Raw genomic sequence first — 15,948 nt, forward strand, 5'->3', positions numbered from 1 at the left:
CCCCAGACAAGCCACCCACAGCTCCGTCCTGCTCCCAACAGGGCTGGATTCACATAACTATTGATTATTAGGAGATCTTACCTGTATTTTTATCGGCCACGTGAAGTTGCTGACATAAACAAAGAAAGTGATGTTTGGGTTGTTGCGAAAATCGAACTTCTCGTTAGAGAAGCTGTCCTTGTATTCCTTTATATTGGTCTTTGAAATCACTGGAATCTCCTCTCCAGCTTGGGTGCCAGCTGTTTTAAGAATTTAAAAGAGAAACAGTAAAAACATTTTTCAGTACAAATCCTCAGTGATATTCACAAGTGGCCAATTAGTCTTAGTTATAGATTAAGGCAATTCACTATTACAATGACAAGAAAAGTCAACTGCTCATCTAATTGCAATTTGGAGTTTTATTTCATCAGCACAATCACGCACAAAAAAATTGCATTAAAAAAAAATTAGCTTGTCAACCACCTCCAACACATCGTCAGGTTGGGAGGATGTGCAAATTGGAGAGGAAAAACAATGCCTTTTTTAACTTTATTTCTTCTTCAAATCCTGACTTCTAAAACATAATGAATAAAAAAAGAATTTCTCAACTAAATCTGTGCACCACAACATTGTATTGGTTTCAAAAAGACATCAAACAAACTAGTTCACATTCATCAATCATATATTTACATAAATATTTGGAAATACTTTGGCTTTTACCTGCAAAACTTGTTGACCAAGTAATGTTGAGGTTGAAGTTTTTAGATGCATTGATAAACATATCCAGGTCTCTGTTTTGCTAATTAAAAAAAATAAAAGCAAAAAAACAGGAGAGAACATTTAGCAGATGCAATGGCATTAAAGCTGCTCTGTTTTGAAAGCAATGCTCACAATACGTCTCAGAACTACATGAATTTCACACCATATTTAATAGACTCCTCACTTACATCAAAAGAACTCAAAAATCATTCCAGACATTTGTTTTCCAGATTCATTATGCATTAAATAGGACAGAGCTGTTCATTTTATTTTGAATCACTCTTCATAAAGGGAATGCTTATGTGAGTGAAACTCCAGATCTCGTTTATTTGGGGGTCTTTTCCTGGTATCTTAAAAAAAACGATGTGGGAATGACTGGATTAGGGAGCCGCGTATAAAGACATCGATCGGACTGTCAAAGGATTGGGATTTTATTTGTTTGCTTGCTCCTTTCAAATGCATTCCCCCTGCGTCTAAACTGAGAGTTTTACAGAAATCCTCCATTGCTTCTTTCTCCAAATCCCACAAGGAATCCTGTTTTGTTCATTTTATTAAATTCAACCTTTCCTTCTTCAGAGAAGTGTGCACTCATCCAGATGCTGTATTTTTTCCAGTGGGATCCCTCCCTTCACTGTTCTTCCCACAAAAGCATTTTTGATGCCCCTTCAAACCTTCCTCTCACTCTGCTCCTTTTGCTCTATTTTTTTTTCCTAATGCCTGCCTGGCAGGAACGAAACCTCGTGACATGGAAGAAAATTTTATACTCAGCCGACAGGACAGTACTGATTTGACTTGCCCTCCTGATGGCTTTTTTTTTTTTTTTTTTTTGGTAGTGAGGAATATGAAGTACTAAAAGGGGCAATTTTGTCTTTACCAAAATCATTAGTGGCCTTCTTGCTAACAAGGATCCTCCTGTTATTATTGGCACTGCAAAAGTGCCAAAGCCCCAGTCACAGATCAAACCCTCTTGTAGCCGGCTCTGTCCATACAACTGCCACTTCTCCGGCATCTTACAGTTCAATGTTGCAAAGCACTTGGGAGACAAAATTAAGCAACTGCACAGTCTTGATTCTTTTTAATGGTCTTTCCAAAGATAAGAAGGATAACATTCATTTACTACAGAGCTTGGACAGCAGAAGATTTCTAGCCCTATAGGATCTGAAATTTTTCAGAATCCAAAGTCTTAATTCTCATTGCTGCTTCCTCCAAAGTGACTGGATACTGCACTCTCTCCCTCTCCGCTTCTGGAGTAGAAGAGGAGCAGACAGTGGGCTCTTAGAAGCTCGGTGTCCTTGGTGGCAGAGGAGTCACCGTGGACAGGAGGCTACTGCAGATATCTTCACATCACCCAGCAATTCAGGCTGGATGCTTACCTGGCCATGCACATATTCCCATTCCAAGAGCAGATGCTTTTCACATGGAGAAAAGGGAAAACAAACCAAGCAACTGTGCAGTGGCATAATTCTATATTTGCTGTGCAATGTTAGATCAAAACAACACACGACAAAGAAGCTGGACAATAATCAATAAGCGAAAGCTGGAGGGATTCAACAAAATAGAAACTGAAAGGAGCTGAACTACAGGCCCACACTGCAACTCCCCTAACATCTTTTTGGTTCTGCAGAGACATGTAAGAGCAAAAGGCACATTCAGAAGTTTCTGCCTAGGCTGTGAAAAGCTATATACCCACGTACCAACACAGCTCTGTGCCCTTAAAGAACTGGATGCAGTCATGTTCTTCAGTGTTAGGAGATAGCAAAATATTTGAAAGAAAATGAGGGTCAGAAGGAAAAGAAATTACTCACCTCTTCAGGCGTTGCTACAAAATTGATTGCTGTATAATAGCGATCATCCTCTTGGGAAAGGCTGAAGGTGAACTGGTAGTCAATAAGAAGGGTATCTGCAAAGAACGCATGCAAAAGATATGAGGAAATGTTCTGAAATAAAACTAACTTCTAGAAATCACTTCTAGAAATCTACTGACTGCTTCTCATACGCTTAGAAAAAAAGGAAGTAGCTTAACTTAATACAGTGCTATGACCCGACCCGACCCATTCAGAGAGAGAACATCAGAAATCTTAGAAACCCTGCACTCACTCCTGGAAGGTAATACGGTACACCCTACTCTATTCAAATTAATGTTTTGGAGGAAGTGGCAAAGAATATATGTATTTTTTTCTTTGTCCCTTCCTCCAAAATACTGATTTGAATAGTAGGATGTACAGGATATATACACACACACACTATTTATTGATTGATTTAGATTTAAATTTAGAGAGAGAAAACACACAAATTAATCAATGTTAGCTTTCATTCTTAAACTAAAGGAGTTTATATAAATTAAAGGATTAAGCTACTATGACCACTAATCTTTTGAGGGAAAATGCACTTTGAGGGTCTAATGCACTTTAACATCACGGAGTTAAGGCTTTCCTATATAGAATCAGAGAAAATGAGGGCTGGAAGGGAGCTCAGGAGGTAACATCTAGTCCAACCCCTGCTCCAAGCAGGACCAACCCCACCTGCATCATCCCAGCCAAGGCTTTGTCTAGCCAGGTCTTAAACACTTCCAAGGATGGAGACTCCACCACCTCTCTGGGGAGCCTGTCCCAGTGCTTTACTACCCTCCAAGTGAGAAAGTTTTTCCTAATATCCAACCTCAACTTTCCTTGCTGCAGCTTGAGCCCATTGCTCCTTGTCCTGTCATCTATCACTGAGAACAGTCCAGCTTCATCTTCTTTTGAACCCGAGAGGTAAAGGCTGCTATTCAATCCCCCTTGGTCTTCTCTTCTCCAGACTAAATCAGCCCAGTTCCCTCTGTTTCTCCTCACAAATCCTGTCCCCCAGCCCCACAAACATTTCCGTGGCCCTCTGCAGGACTCTCTCCAATGTGTCCACATCCTTTGTGTTGTGGGGGCCCAAAACTGGACACAGGACTCCAGATGTGGCCTCCCCAGTGCTGAATAGAGGGGAAGAATCACTGCCCTCCATCTGCTGGCAGCGCTCCTACCAATGCAGCCCAGGATGCCAGTAGCCTTCTTGGCACCAAGGGCACACTGCTGGCTCATATCCAACTTCTTGTCCCCTGTCACCCCCAGGTCCTTTTCTGTACAGCTGCTACCCAATTGGCCCAAGGAACAACCCCTGGGGCACTCTACTTGAGACCGGCTGTCAGCTAGACATCAAGCCATTGATTACTGCTCTGAGCCCGATGCTGCAGCCAGTTTTCTATCCACCTTACACACCGTTCATCCAGCCTGTACTTCCTTAGCTTGCCTGGGAGAATCTTGTGGGAGACACCATCAAAAGCCTTGCTAAAATCAAGGTACACAACATCCACCGGTCTCCCCGCATCCACAGCACCAGTCATCTCACCATAGAAGGCAATCAGGGTGGTTAGGCATGAGTCATGACTTGCCCTTGATGAATCCATGGGTTCCTTGAGTATCTCCTCCATGATTTTTCCAGGGACTGGGGTGAGGCTGACAGGTCTGTAGTTCCCTTGTTCCTCCTTTTTCCCTTTCTGAAATATGGGCACTATGTTTGCCCAGTCCTCTGGGACCTCTCCTGATCGCCTTGAGTTTTTATAGATGATGGCCAGTGGCTCTGCAATCACATCAGCCAGTTTCCTCAGCACCCACCGGTGCATCCAATCTGGACCCATGGACTTATACACTTTTCTGAATAGTCCCTAATCTGTTCTTTTACTACTGAGGGCTGCTCACCTCCTCCCTAAGCTGTGCTGCCCGGTGCAGTAGTCTAGGAGCTGACCGTGTCCATGAAGACTGACGTGAAGACGGCATTCAGCATTTCAGCATTTTCTGCATCCTCCGTCACAAGGCTACCTCCCCCATTCATTAAGGGACCCACACTTTTCCTGATCCTCCTCTTGCTACCAACATACTTGTAGAAACCCTTCTTGTTCCCCTTCACAGCTCTTATAGCTGCAACTGCTATTGTGCTTTGGCCTTCCTGACTTCATCCCTGCAGCTGTGATACTCCTCCCTATTTATTTGTCCAACTTTCTACTTCTTACAAGCTTCCTTTTTGTGACAGTTTACTGAAGAGTCCTCTGCTAAGCAAGCGGGTCTTTTTCCATACTTGCTAGTCTTCCTGCGCATCGGGATAGTTTGTGCCTGTACTCCCAAGTAGGACTTCTTTCAAGTACAGCCAGTTCTCCTGGACTCCTCTCCCTCCCAGGCTGGCTTCCCAGGGGATCCTGCCCATGAGTTCCCTGAGCGAGTGGAAGTCTGCTTTTCTAAAGTCCGGGGTCCTTACTCTTCTGCTCTCCATCCTTCCTTCCCTCAGGATACTGAACTCAACCATCTCGCGGTCACTGCTGCCCAAGTTGCGATCCACTACTACGTTCCCTACCAATTCTGCCCTGTTCGTGAGCAGCAGGGCAAGACGAGCATGGCCCTTAGTTGGCCGCTCCAGCACTTACAACAAGTTGTCCCCAACACACTCCAAAAACTTCCGGGATTGCCTATGCACTGCTGTACTGCCCTCCCAGCAGACGTCAGGGCGACTGAAGTCCTCCATGACAACCGAGGCCTGCTAGCTGTTTGAAGTCTCATCCACCGCTTCCTCCTGGACTGGTGGTCTATAGCAGACCCCCCCCCACCCCCACATCACCCTTGTTGCTCTCCCCTTCAACCCTAACCCAGAGACTTTCAACAGCCCTGTCTCCAGCTTCATACTGGAGCTCTGAGCAATCATACAGCTCTTTTACACGAAGTGCAACTCCTCCTGCTCTTCTCCCCTGCCTGCCCTTCCTGAACAGTTTGTACCCTCCCATGACCGTGCTCCAGACACGTGAGCTCCCACCAAGTCTCTGTTATTCCAATCAGATCATTGCTCCATGACTGTGAGGGACTTCCAATTCTTCCTGCTTGTTTCCCCGGCTCCGTGCATTCATGTACGCACACCTGAAGATGATTGTCCCAATTTCTCATGAAGTGTGAGAGCACCTCCCCTGCTGCCCCCTCCTGCTTGCTTTTCCTCCAGGTCTCCCGGAGCAGTGTAGTCGGCATGGAGAAGTTAGTACATTTGTACACCTACGTACGCAACACTGGTGTCCACAGCAAATAGACGATCAGCTCTTCTAAGGTGGCAGTGCCTTGGCCACAGGTGGTAAAGGTGCTGATAATAGTCTACTTGCATTGAGCAAATACAGACATATGACATTACACTGAAGTATAAGGGGTGCCCTTTGCCCCATAGCAGGATGACTTAAATCAGTATAGGGCTTCACACTGTGCAGCTGCCCCACACTCACACTGGTGTCACTGTGTTACGTGTCTTCATTCCTAGAGCCCACCAAGAGGAAGCTTCACTCTTTCAAAGTGGAGCTTACATCACACTCACATCCCCAAATCGACAAGCCGGAAGTTTAGTTAACATGTGCTGAAATGGCTATGTCCATGTGGCAATTATTAGAGTGTATCGGCTCACGGGAATAATATGTTCTGTACGCTCTCCTCTTTGAAAATGTGTTCACAGCACATTTAATTAATGAGAACTATGAATCCTGTGGACATATATATTTACTGAGTGCTAGTTTGGCAGCCCTCATACTGCCAGGACCAACCCAACTGTCAGGTATGCCTTTCACTGCTCTGGGGTGTCACGTTGAACAGATGTCACCTCTGTTTAAAGGGTAACATGCGACTGGAATTAGGCCATTTATGGTTGACTGCTCTGGGCGTCAGAAACACTGCTCTTCAGCTAACATTATTAGCATTACAACACTTCACTGTGTTTTGGTTGGCCTCCTGGAGCTGTGCACAGGTATTGTAAGTAGCATTAAATGCAACGATATACACCTTTTTTCTGGGTGCTCAGATATTGGATAGGTATTAGCTAGCAAGCATTCCATGATAATAAAAAAAAAACCCCAACCCCTATACCCTTATAGAGAAAGGCTGATAAACCACCACATTTTCACTGCGCTCCCCTGTTTACAAAGAGGAGCGTTCAGACCAAATCAGTAAGTATGCTCTTTTACAAGGGGTCGAGGTCATGATACCTATATCACTGTCTTTTCCACCCACTATGCCAGCACCAAATAAATCTAATTCACTTTACTAGTCTCTCTTGGGCACTGAAACGACCCAAATACTTAAAGAACTAATTGCCAAAATTATGAAATTAGGACTGCTGTTCAAGATGCTGATAAGGCTTGTAGTTAGTAAAGATCCCTGCCCATTAGTCTCCAGTATTACCACTGTTCTTTTCAAGAAGGCTCCTCATAACTGCATAGTTTTCTTTATCCCTACGTTCCTGTCATAATCAGTGTGCTGGCTGATGACTATATAAAGATTAACTTTAGAAACTGTGAATACTGCTGTTTAGCTGTCCAAGTGGGTTTCCAACTTGCTAAAAAACAGCAGGCTAACTTCTACAGTTGCTTAAAACCTTGTCTGAACCCTATATTGTTATATAACGTGGGATTTTTTTTTCCCCCTTATCAAACACATATACACACATTTGAGCTGTGGAGCAGTGTTTGGTCATATATGTATTTAAAGGGTATGATTGCTAAGGTTCAAAATAAAAATACCTGCTAGACTAATCTGAGAGTTGGCATGGCAGTATCTTTCTTCAGTGTGCAGGCGGTCTTGCCATTACTAGAAAATCCAGAGGTTCCTGGGTCTTGCTCTTCTGCTCAGAGTCGCACTGACTGTCAAATTTGGGATCAGGAAGGAATTTTAACTCTATAACCAACTTGCATTAACTGCAAAGGGTTTGTTTTTTGTTGTTTTTTTAACTTTCCCTTGCAGTGTGAAACGCAGTCCTCTTCCTAGGACATTCTCAGCATACATTAACCAACTACTTTCCCTGTTGTTGCAGTGGCAGGGCACTGGAAGTAAATCTCGTCTTCCCAGCTTTTGCATGTGGTATGTTTTGGGGCTGTTCTTAAGGTTTCACATACTGTTCCTTGGAGCTGGTGAACGTTGGGAGTGGCAGTTTTGGGGAGTCTTTTGATTAACGATCATTTGCCAAAGCAGGGGGTTAGTGTTTATGGCCCAGGAGCCTTCCAATCCTATGCTCCTGTCATCACCAGATGTTATTGCTGTGCTGTCAGTGCTGAAGTCTCAGGGACTGCAGTACCGGCAACATGTTGCAGCCAGAAGATCCCATCACCAATCTTGCCTTAAGAGAATGACCACAGACTTGGTTCGGTGGCAAAGCATGGCCAGGTATATTGTGTACAAGGCACAGTGCTGACACACTTGTGAAGGTGTTAACACATGTATGCTTGTGACAAGGCACTGGCATCAGTACAAAGTCCCCATAATTTTCAATTCTCCTTTTATACAGTGGTCAAAACAAATGACATGTTACATACTCAGTATTTCTGAGCATCTTAAGCCATCCTGTACCATGGGCTTGTTCCACATCCTGATCCGGGTCTTCCCGGACCTTATCATCCTGGTCCTGGACTACTCTACATTTTGTACAGCCATCTCCCCCCCCACACCTCCTGGCAGCAGTGTACATCTGTTGCAACGAGGCCAACAGTTCCTACCTCTTGGCACAACGTGAGTGTTGAGTGCATTTTTCCTTTTACAGAAAATTCAGAGATTCTGAGTTTTTTCTATTCCAAAAATGGAACCAAAAAAAATCTGGAATTTCCCACTGAACAAGTATTTGAAGAAAATGTTTCATTTCGGTGTTAACTTTTTAAATATTCTTTACATGCATTTTAATAAAAACATTATCATTTGAAGACAAATTTGAAGACAAAAACCCCCCAAAATATTGTTCTAAAACTGAAACTGTGACTACTCTTAATTTGGCCCAAGTAAATATTTTTGGAAGTGTTTCAGTTTTCAAGAACAAAAATCCAGCCAGCTCTAGCCCCAGCTTGTCTGCGTGTAATGAGATGCTACACTGAGTAGAGAGGCTATTTGATATAAAAGGCTAAGTCGCAGCTCTCTTACTATATCAGACAAAGAAAAGCAGAGGTACTTACAGTAACACGTTCCTTTCAGTGGATTTCCCTGGTAACGATTTTCTACCTCACACCTGAAAAGAAGTTTAAAAAAAAAAAAGCGTTTGTTTTCATTCTTAGTTTTTCCTTCTCTAGCTTATATCACTATGCAGTAGAAAAATCATAGGACAAATCTTGAACCCTTATCCATATAAAATTAAAAATAAAAGATACACATCTAAACAGCTACTGAAAAATAATTATGAACATTTGGAAGACCCATGAAATTTGATCTGCAGCAGAATGAAACCACCAGAAATTAACCTTTGCATTTACTTAAAATTACTTTAATAAGTGTGCACAAACATACCGCATTAGAGCACTCCAGCCAAATATATAGCAGTCTCCATTTGCGTTTACTGCCATACCTGTTAACCTTTGCTCATACGAGTAACCTTTCAAAAATAAACACTGCACTGAAATTATTTCCATTAACATTTTACTGGAAATGGCTTCTAATAGGTTGTATGGGCACTTTCCACATGTAAATTTGTTTGCTTTGTTGACCTGGAAGTGCTCCTTTAAAGGCACAGAATGTTCCAAAACCTTTTCCGATCTAATTTCCTAGTTATTCAGGCTCTACTGACTCACTCGCTTTAAACAGAATGCAACAATACTGACAATTAACTACTTCATTGAGGAAAACAGGAGCTTAGGGTATGAATAGTGGTATGCAGGCTGAGAAGAAATATGTTATTTTTGACCCTTTGGCATCTGGACTATATTCTTTGTTTTTAAACTCATTAAAAATCTGTCAACAAAACCATTTTGCTCAATGCTATTTTAATATAAGACGCCTACAACTGACTGGACTGCTGATGAAGTTAGTAAACCATCAGCTTTAAGATATGTGTAAAACCATAATACATAATTATTCCAAAATGTAAAGGCTGCGTTTCATTTTATATCTAACCACGAAACAGCAAAATAATAGGAAAGCGCAACTCACAGTTGACACTCGTCGCCTTTAATCCCTTTCGTAGTACAGAAACATTTCCCTGATTTTGTATTGCAGATGGAGGCATGCCCATTACACTTGCAAGCTGTTAAGGAAAGGAAAGAATAATGAATTATTCGGGATAAAGCAAAAGGGAGAGGGATAGTTTTACATTTGGTCATGAAAGTGAAAGATGTTAATAGTAAACTCTGAAAATAAATCACACAGCAAAAATTTATGCCTGTCCAATAGTGTATTTATGATGCTGAGAGGTCTCAGCAATACTTGGGGGGAAAACTTTCCCCCATGATTTTTTTCACATTAAGCATTTTGCTGTGGGCAGAAGTTCTTGGATGAGGTTTCTGTTCTTCGATGGGGCTTCTGTTATGAATTAGTTCAGACCACATGAACATAACGGTTCCCTTCTGGCCTTGGGCGGGTGGGAATAACGAGTGGCCCTCTCAATTGCCCTCCTTTTGCTAGCTGACACCACGAAGGACTGTACTACTAGGTATCACAAAAGAACGAAACCTTGAGAAGGACAAAAATTGTTGCAAGGTGCACAACAGCTTTGTTTTCACAAACACGTATTGCATTCAAACTCTTGACAAACGCGTGGAAGAAAAGAAATAAAAAAAAGTAATAAATCCGTGTTCACCCTTATGATTTTAGCAAGCTGATCTCAGCTCCTTATGCAGCCAACAGCTTTTGCTGTAAATGGAGGGGAAAAAAGACAAATGCTTTGAAGAAAAAAAATGGATCTCGATTCATAATGGAGTAGTAATGGCGCACGCAAAACAGGTTCTCTTTGTCACATAGGATTTTCTCCTATTTAAAAAAATCCCCCGTTCTTGTTTTAAAAAAGTAACCTCAAATCCACATTTTTCCATGATTAAAATGAAATGCCACTAATATATAGATAAATATTGATGGAGTTGCATTTAAAATCACAGAGAAATGTGGATTTGGGGAGACAAGGTCTTCCAGTTCTTCCTGCTTGTTTCCCAGGGTCCGTGCATTTGTGTACAGGCACCTAAGGTAAGTAGTCGAACTCCTACAGCTAAAACTTCTACCTGCAGTCCGATCCCACGTCCCTCAACCCTCCTCCAGCTTGGCTCCCTGCACCCCATGTCCCTTCTCTTCCAGTTCCCCACAGGTGACCTCTATCACCTAAAACAAACTTTAACCTGGCCTGCATGAATACATCCTTGGGTAGCCTACAGCTTGGCTCAAGAGTTGGTGCGTATTTGGATGTGCCTTTGTCCACTTTGGACCTCGCTGTACAAATACTCTGTTGTCCACCTGCTCCAGTTGCCACATGTGGTTGTGGAAGTTGTGCTCGGGAACAGGACTGAATACAGGTAACTAGCTAGGGGACAGTAGTTTCAAAAGAAAACAAGAAGAAAACACAAAGGCCCGGTGATGAAACAGGAAACAACATGAATCAAGATGTCACAGAAACAACTACGCTCTATGAAGCACATCTCTCACTAATGGCATTCTAAATTTCCATCAGCAGCTACCCCAAATGTCTTTACCCAACTTAAATCAAGACAGATACAAAATGCACTCTAGCCCAGGTCTGACATGAGACTAGGTAAGAATGAGGAGGAACTTTGTATTTAATTTAAAAACGTCAAATGACTGACATACATTAGCAACACACCAAAACAAAAAGATATGCAACTGTTCTTTGAAGCTTGAATAATGCAGCTTAGCAATTGGTGCTTCATTGCATTTTTTAAAATCACTGTTTAAACCCCGGGACATTTAGATAAGATTTTATAAATAACAGCTTAAGTTTCTTTGTGCATAATTTTTACCAGGAGCCTGGGAACAGTTAAGACTGTTTATTAAAGGCCTAAAAAATGTGAACAAAAACTAAGAAGTCTGCATAGGTTTATTAAACATCAGTTTAACAAAGTGGAAATCAGGGGTGTAAAACTCACCTGGCCCTGTGTGCTGGAGGAGCATCCCTGAGCTGGTCTGTGGCCCGGACTTGGACCAACCCCCTGTGGAGCAGTCGCAGCGCCAGGTGCTGCCTGTGCCACCGCACTGAGCACGGGCCAGCCCCTGGGGGCGACATGGGGTGTACGCTGCCAGCTGTGCGCAGGCTGGACCCAATGCTGCATGTGGCATGGGGGGGCCCAGGGTGCAGACTGCAGGCAGCACCCCAGACTGCCCCCACGTTGTGTTGAAGTGCATGCAGCAAGGGGTCCAACCCGCACACCACAAGGAGGGTTGTGACATATGGCTCTATGGGCCACATCTGGCCAGTAAGTTTGACACCTCTGATGTAAACGAACAAGTGGATTTTGGAAACCGCTAGTAGATGGCTCCTTTTGAGAAACTGCTAAGCTGAAGTAATAAAAAGAAAAAAAAAAAAACAAACAACACAGAAATAAAAATACTTCCTAGAACTGACAAGTGGCTCTGCTTCCACAGCCTCCTGGGGTATTCTGCCCTCCCTGGAGGTCGGTGGCCAGGCTGGCCTGCCTGTGTTCCCCGGCCTCCTCCATCTATCTCTTGCCTGCCATGTCTTGATGTTTGAAATTCAAAAGGGAGGTTGTCCATAGGGGCTAGGGTGGCCTACTACTTGGTTCCTTTTACTTCTCCATCCTCACGCCACATGTATACTTGAAGAAGGTTTTAATCACCCTAGTGTGTGGGCCGGGGGTGAGCCGGACCCGTCTTTGCGCACGCGGGCTGTGGCCAGCAGCCCGGGCACGCGGGGCTAGAGAAAACCGCAGGGCGGTTAGGTACGCGCGAGCTATACTTCATTACGGAGGCGTAGTGGTTGATTGAAAAGATTATTTACTTACACCCAAGATGGTCGTGGTGTAGGCTGGACAGTTTTCCAGGTGCAGCTCTGCTTGAGTCCTCGTTGGAGAACTCTGACAAACTCGGTTCTTTGGCCCCGGAGTGGTTTAGGCTCCACGGGTTCAGCAATTCTTTCCTCACGGAGTGGCTGAATCTCCGTGGGTTTTGTTCGGTTCCCAGGTCCCCCGGAGCTATTAAGACTCCGTGGGTTCAAAAACTGGGTTCAGTTCCCAGGCCCCCGGAGCTGTTAAGACTCCGTGAGTTCGAAAATTGGGTATATAGGATAGGGATACGTCTAGGATTGCGCTCGGCGACGGGGAGAGGCCAGAGGCTGTTTAGACCTCTGTTGCCTGCTTAAGAGAGGCGCGTTGGGTCCGCAAGGGTCCACATCACTTAGAGATCTTCACACAGCGCGAAGTCTCCTCCTCCTGGGGTTCGTTAAGTTCTCCAGTTTTCCTCTCTCTCCGACTTGGGCGGAAACTACCCAAGCCTTTTGTACGGCTAGCAAGCAAATAGCTAGCCGCCATGTGTGCCTACATTTAGAACCAGCCAATAATGTGGCGCGAATCTAAATACAAATGGCAGGAACTCCTTTGCACCGTGCATCTCCGAGATGCAAAAGAAATGCACCATGCAAAGAAGCTGCAAATTGGCAGGAAATCCCCCGTTGCACCGGAGTTCTCTCCCGCAGCAGAGAACTCTACCGTGCAAGGAAACCGTAATTTTAACAGGAACATAATTTAGTGTTGCTGAAGCACACACAAACAACAAATCACAACTTTGGGTTGTGACACCTAGGAGTTAAAAATGTGACCTCCAGTGGCCCCCAGAGTCATGGCCATGCCTTGCAGATGATTCCCAATTACCCCTTGTAAGGGGGCTATTGATCCCAGACTGAGACCCTAAGGCCTCCAAACCCTTGTCCAACCTTCAGCTTTCTCAGCCTCTACCCTTTTTATCTAGCTGAGCCCCCTCCGCCCAGGTCCACTGCCTTGGACTCTGAGTTCCTGGGCCCCAGGCCTTAACGCCTCTGACTAAAGTGGGTCTCGCAAGCACGTAGTACTCCTGGCATCATGCTCCATGGCCTCCAGATCTCTACTCCAGCCACAACCATGTCCTCTGGTCACAAACTTAACTAAAAATAAGAAAACCAACACACAAAGGGGTAATTGTCTGGTTCCAACTCAAACTCAACCCTCTCAGGGCCATAACCACCGCCACCTTCATAAGGAGTAGCCTCCATTCCTCCAGCCCCAGGGTACCTCCTTTCTCTTGGCACCCAGCTCTGCCTCCCAGCTCCTTCCCCAGCAGTCTGCAGGCCTGGACTGCCTGCCCCAGCATAGAGGCTGGGCCTATAAGCAGTCAAGCCCTGCCCCTTGCAGTCAGTTGATTGCTCCCCGCGGAGATGTCCCTAACAGTTCCTACTCAGTCCAATGAGTTCTTGGGCTGCTCTTGCCTTGCAGCCTTCCTAAACCCAGGCCTCCAGGCTGGAGGTCCTGTTGGGGCTGCCTCTACAAAAGTCCTGTTCCCTTTCTGACTGCAGTTAAAAGGTTGGGATTCCCCATTACGGAGCCCTTCTGGGGACACGTTTCAGTGGCAGGCAAGCAAGCAACCCCTGTGGCTCTTTGTTGCCTCTTGCCCTAGTGTCAGAGTGGGTCCCAATACAGCCCGTAAGGAGCCTCACAGTTCACACAGGCCTGGGGACCCAAACAAATTTAAGGCCCCTGGATTATAGCATTCATGTACCAGGCTCCTCAGGTTCTTCCCTACTGTGGACTATGTTGTTGAGAGAGTTTAACCTCTACTCTTACGTAGTCAGGACACATCCCCCCCTCTCATTTGTAACAACACAGCATCCCAGCAGCAACTACAATTGCTTGCATAGAAAAGTTAATACTAGGCAAAGTATTTTTTGCTCTCTTTCAATACAACTGAGCTGCCTGAAGAGAGAAGGCAGCACTGAAGTCATCAGCCGCCTCCCTGGGGACCACCAGCAAGTGCTCCATGGAGAAGATTAGACTCATTGCCATAGAAGCACTCTGATTTGGGGGATAAAGGTACCTTCCATTTTCTTCCAAATAGCTCTCTTATCTCACACAAACATATTTCTATGCAAAGGTTTTATCAGAAAATGCAAAACTACTGAATGAACTAGAAAAAGCACCTCACAGCTATTTTTACCATTTTGATGTGTTGCATTTCCCCCTCTCGGTTATTAACACCGTTCAAAAGAGAACAAACGTTAAAAGCATCTGCTGAGGAGTGAATTAGCTAGCACACGGTTACTACGCACCTGATATTGCAAGGTGCAGTGAGCTAACGAAGGGATATAAAAGTCTTCCGGTGAAGTAGCCATGGCTTTTTTTGAACTTAAAACAATCCTGCTGGTGAAGGTAACTTATCCTGATAGCAGCGGAAGGGAAGAACCTCACATCCCCTGAATCACTTGTTACCTCCCCTCGACTCAAATGCCAACAATAGTAAAATTCAAAGCTTATAGAGAACAATATTCATCTCCATCACTGAGCTACCAGGAGCCTAGCTTGCAGGAAAGAGGTCTTCTCTCTCACCCTAACAAAACTGGGGTGAGTGGTCCCTGAAACCACTCCAATATTAATATGATCTGTTTTGGGTGGAATCAAACCCATGCTTTCAGGACTAACTGATTAAGTTGCACTCCTCCAAATCCAATTAATCTTACCATGCAGTCTTAATTATTCAGCAATGGCTAGGTATACAAACAACTGCTTCCAAGTCCAGCTGTGTCTTAACCCTCAATGGTCCCAACAATGTGTTACAAACCACCGTGTGAAAACTAAGACGCCTTCTACACAATGTACCTACCCCACAATTAAAGTGTTAAATTGCAGCATAAATGACAAGGGTGCTACATGTGCCCCCAATTTACAGTGTCATAAAATGGTAAGACAGGCATAAAACTCCACATATAACACAGAATATTTTTAGGGATGATCTGTATAGCACCTTAAATTGAACATGTGGCAGGTCTAGAGGTGGGGCTCACAACCAGCCAATTGTCAGCCTCAGCCCCAGGAGCACACCGGAGCCTGTTTGAGACCCCAGTGCGGCCCCGGGGTCTGAGCCTGCAATCAACGGATTGTCACTCCTGACCCTGGAACTGCGGGCACTTGGCTTTCAACCCGCCAGGCAAGGAGAGCCTGGGATCACAACCCTGGGCTCCCCCTGCACAGACAAGCACAAAGGCAGCAATTGGGTTCTGATCCCACAATCTGGACTGGCCAACCATTTTTCTGCCTTTATAGTAAATCATGCTAAATTAATTGCAAATTAAAAAGTGATCCAACCCCCCTGACTAAAAATGTTAAAAGCTATCCCAGTGATACTGAGCAAGTTTCCTATGCATCTTTTCCCCAAGATTGTGAATAAATTTTGTTAAACTTTCAGAAGCTTGTGTAAACAAATGGGCAAAGACAAA

At 44.4% G+C, this 15,948-nt stretch overlaps 1 protein-coding gene across 3 annotated transcripts in view; it reads right to left on the reverse strand.

Moving 5' to 3' along the window:
- The window catches only part of ATRN (attractin), a 245,943-nt gene that overhangs the window by 103,391 nt on the left and 126,604 nt on the right, over nt 1-15,948 (reverse strand). For all 3 annotated transcript variants that reach the window (XM_014597094.3, XM_019495622.2, XM_019495624.2), the window contains exons 20-24: nt 9,684-9,777; nt 8,717-8,769; nt 2,544-2,638; nt 700-778; nt 82-239 (exon numbers count right to left, since the gene is read on the reverse strand). In XM_014597094.3, coding sequence (XP_014452580.1) covers nt 82-239; nt 700-778; nt 2,544-2,638; nt 8,717-8,769; nt 9,684-9,777 — 479 coding nt within the window. The remainder of the gene's footprint in view (nt 1-81; nt 240-699; nt 779-2,543; nt 2,639-8,716; nt 8,770-9,683; nt 9,778-15,948) is intronic.

This window comes from Alligator mississippiensis, chromosome 2 (assembly GCF_030867095.1).
Source record: "Alligator mississippiensis isolate rAllMis1 chromosome 2, rAllMis1, whole genome shotgun sequence".
Taxonomy (NCBI): domain Eukaryota; kingdom Metazoa; phylum Chordata; order Crocodylia; family Alligatoridae; genus Alligator; species Alligator mississippiensis.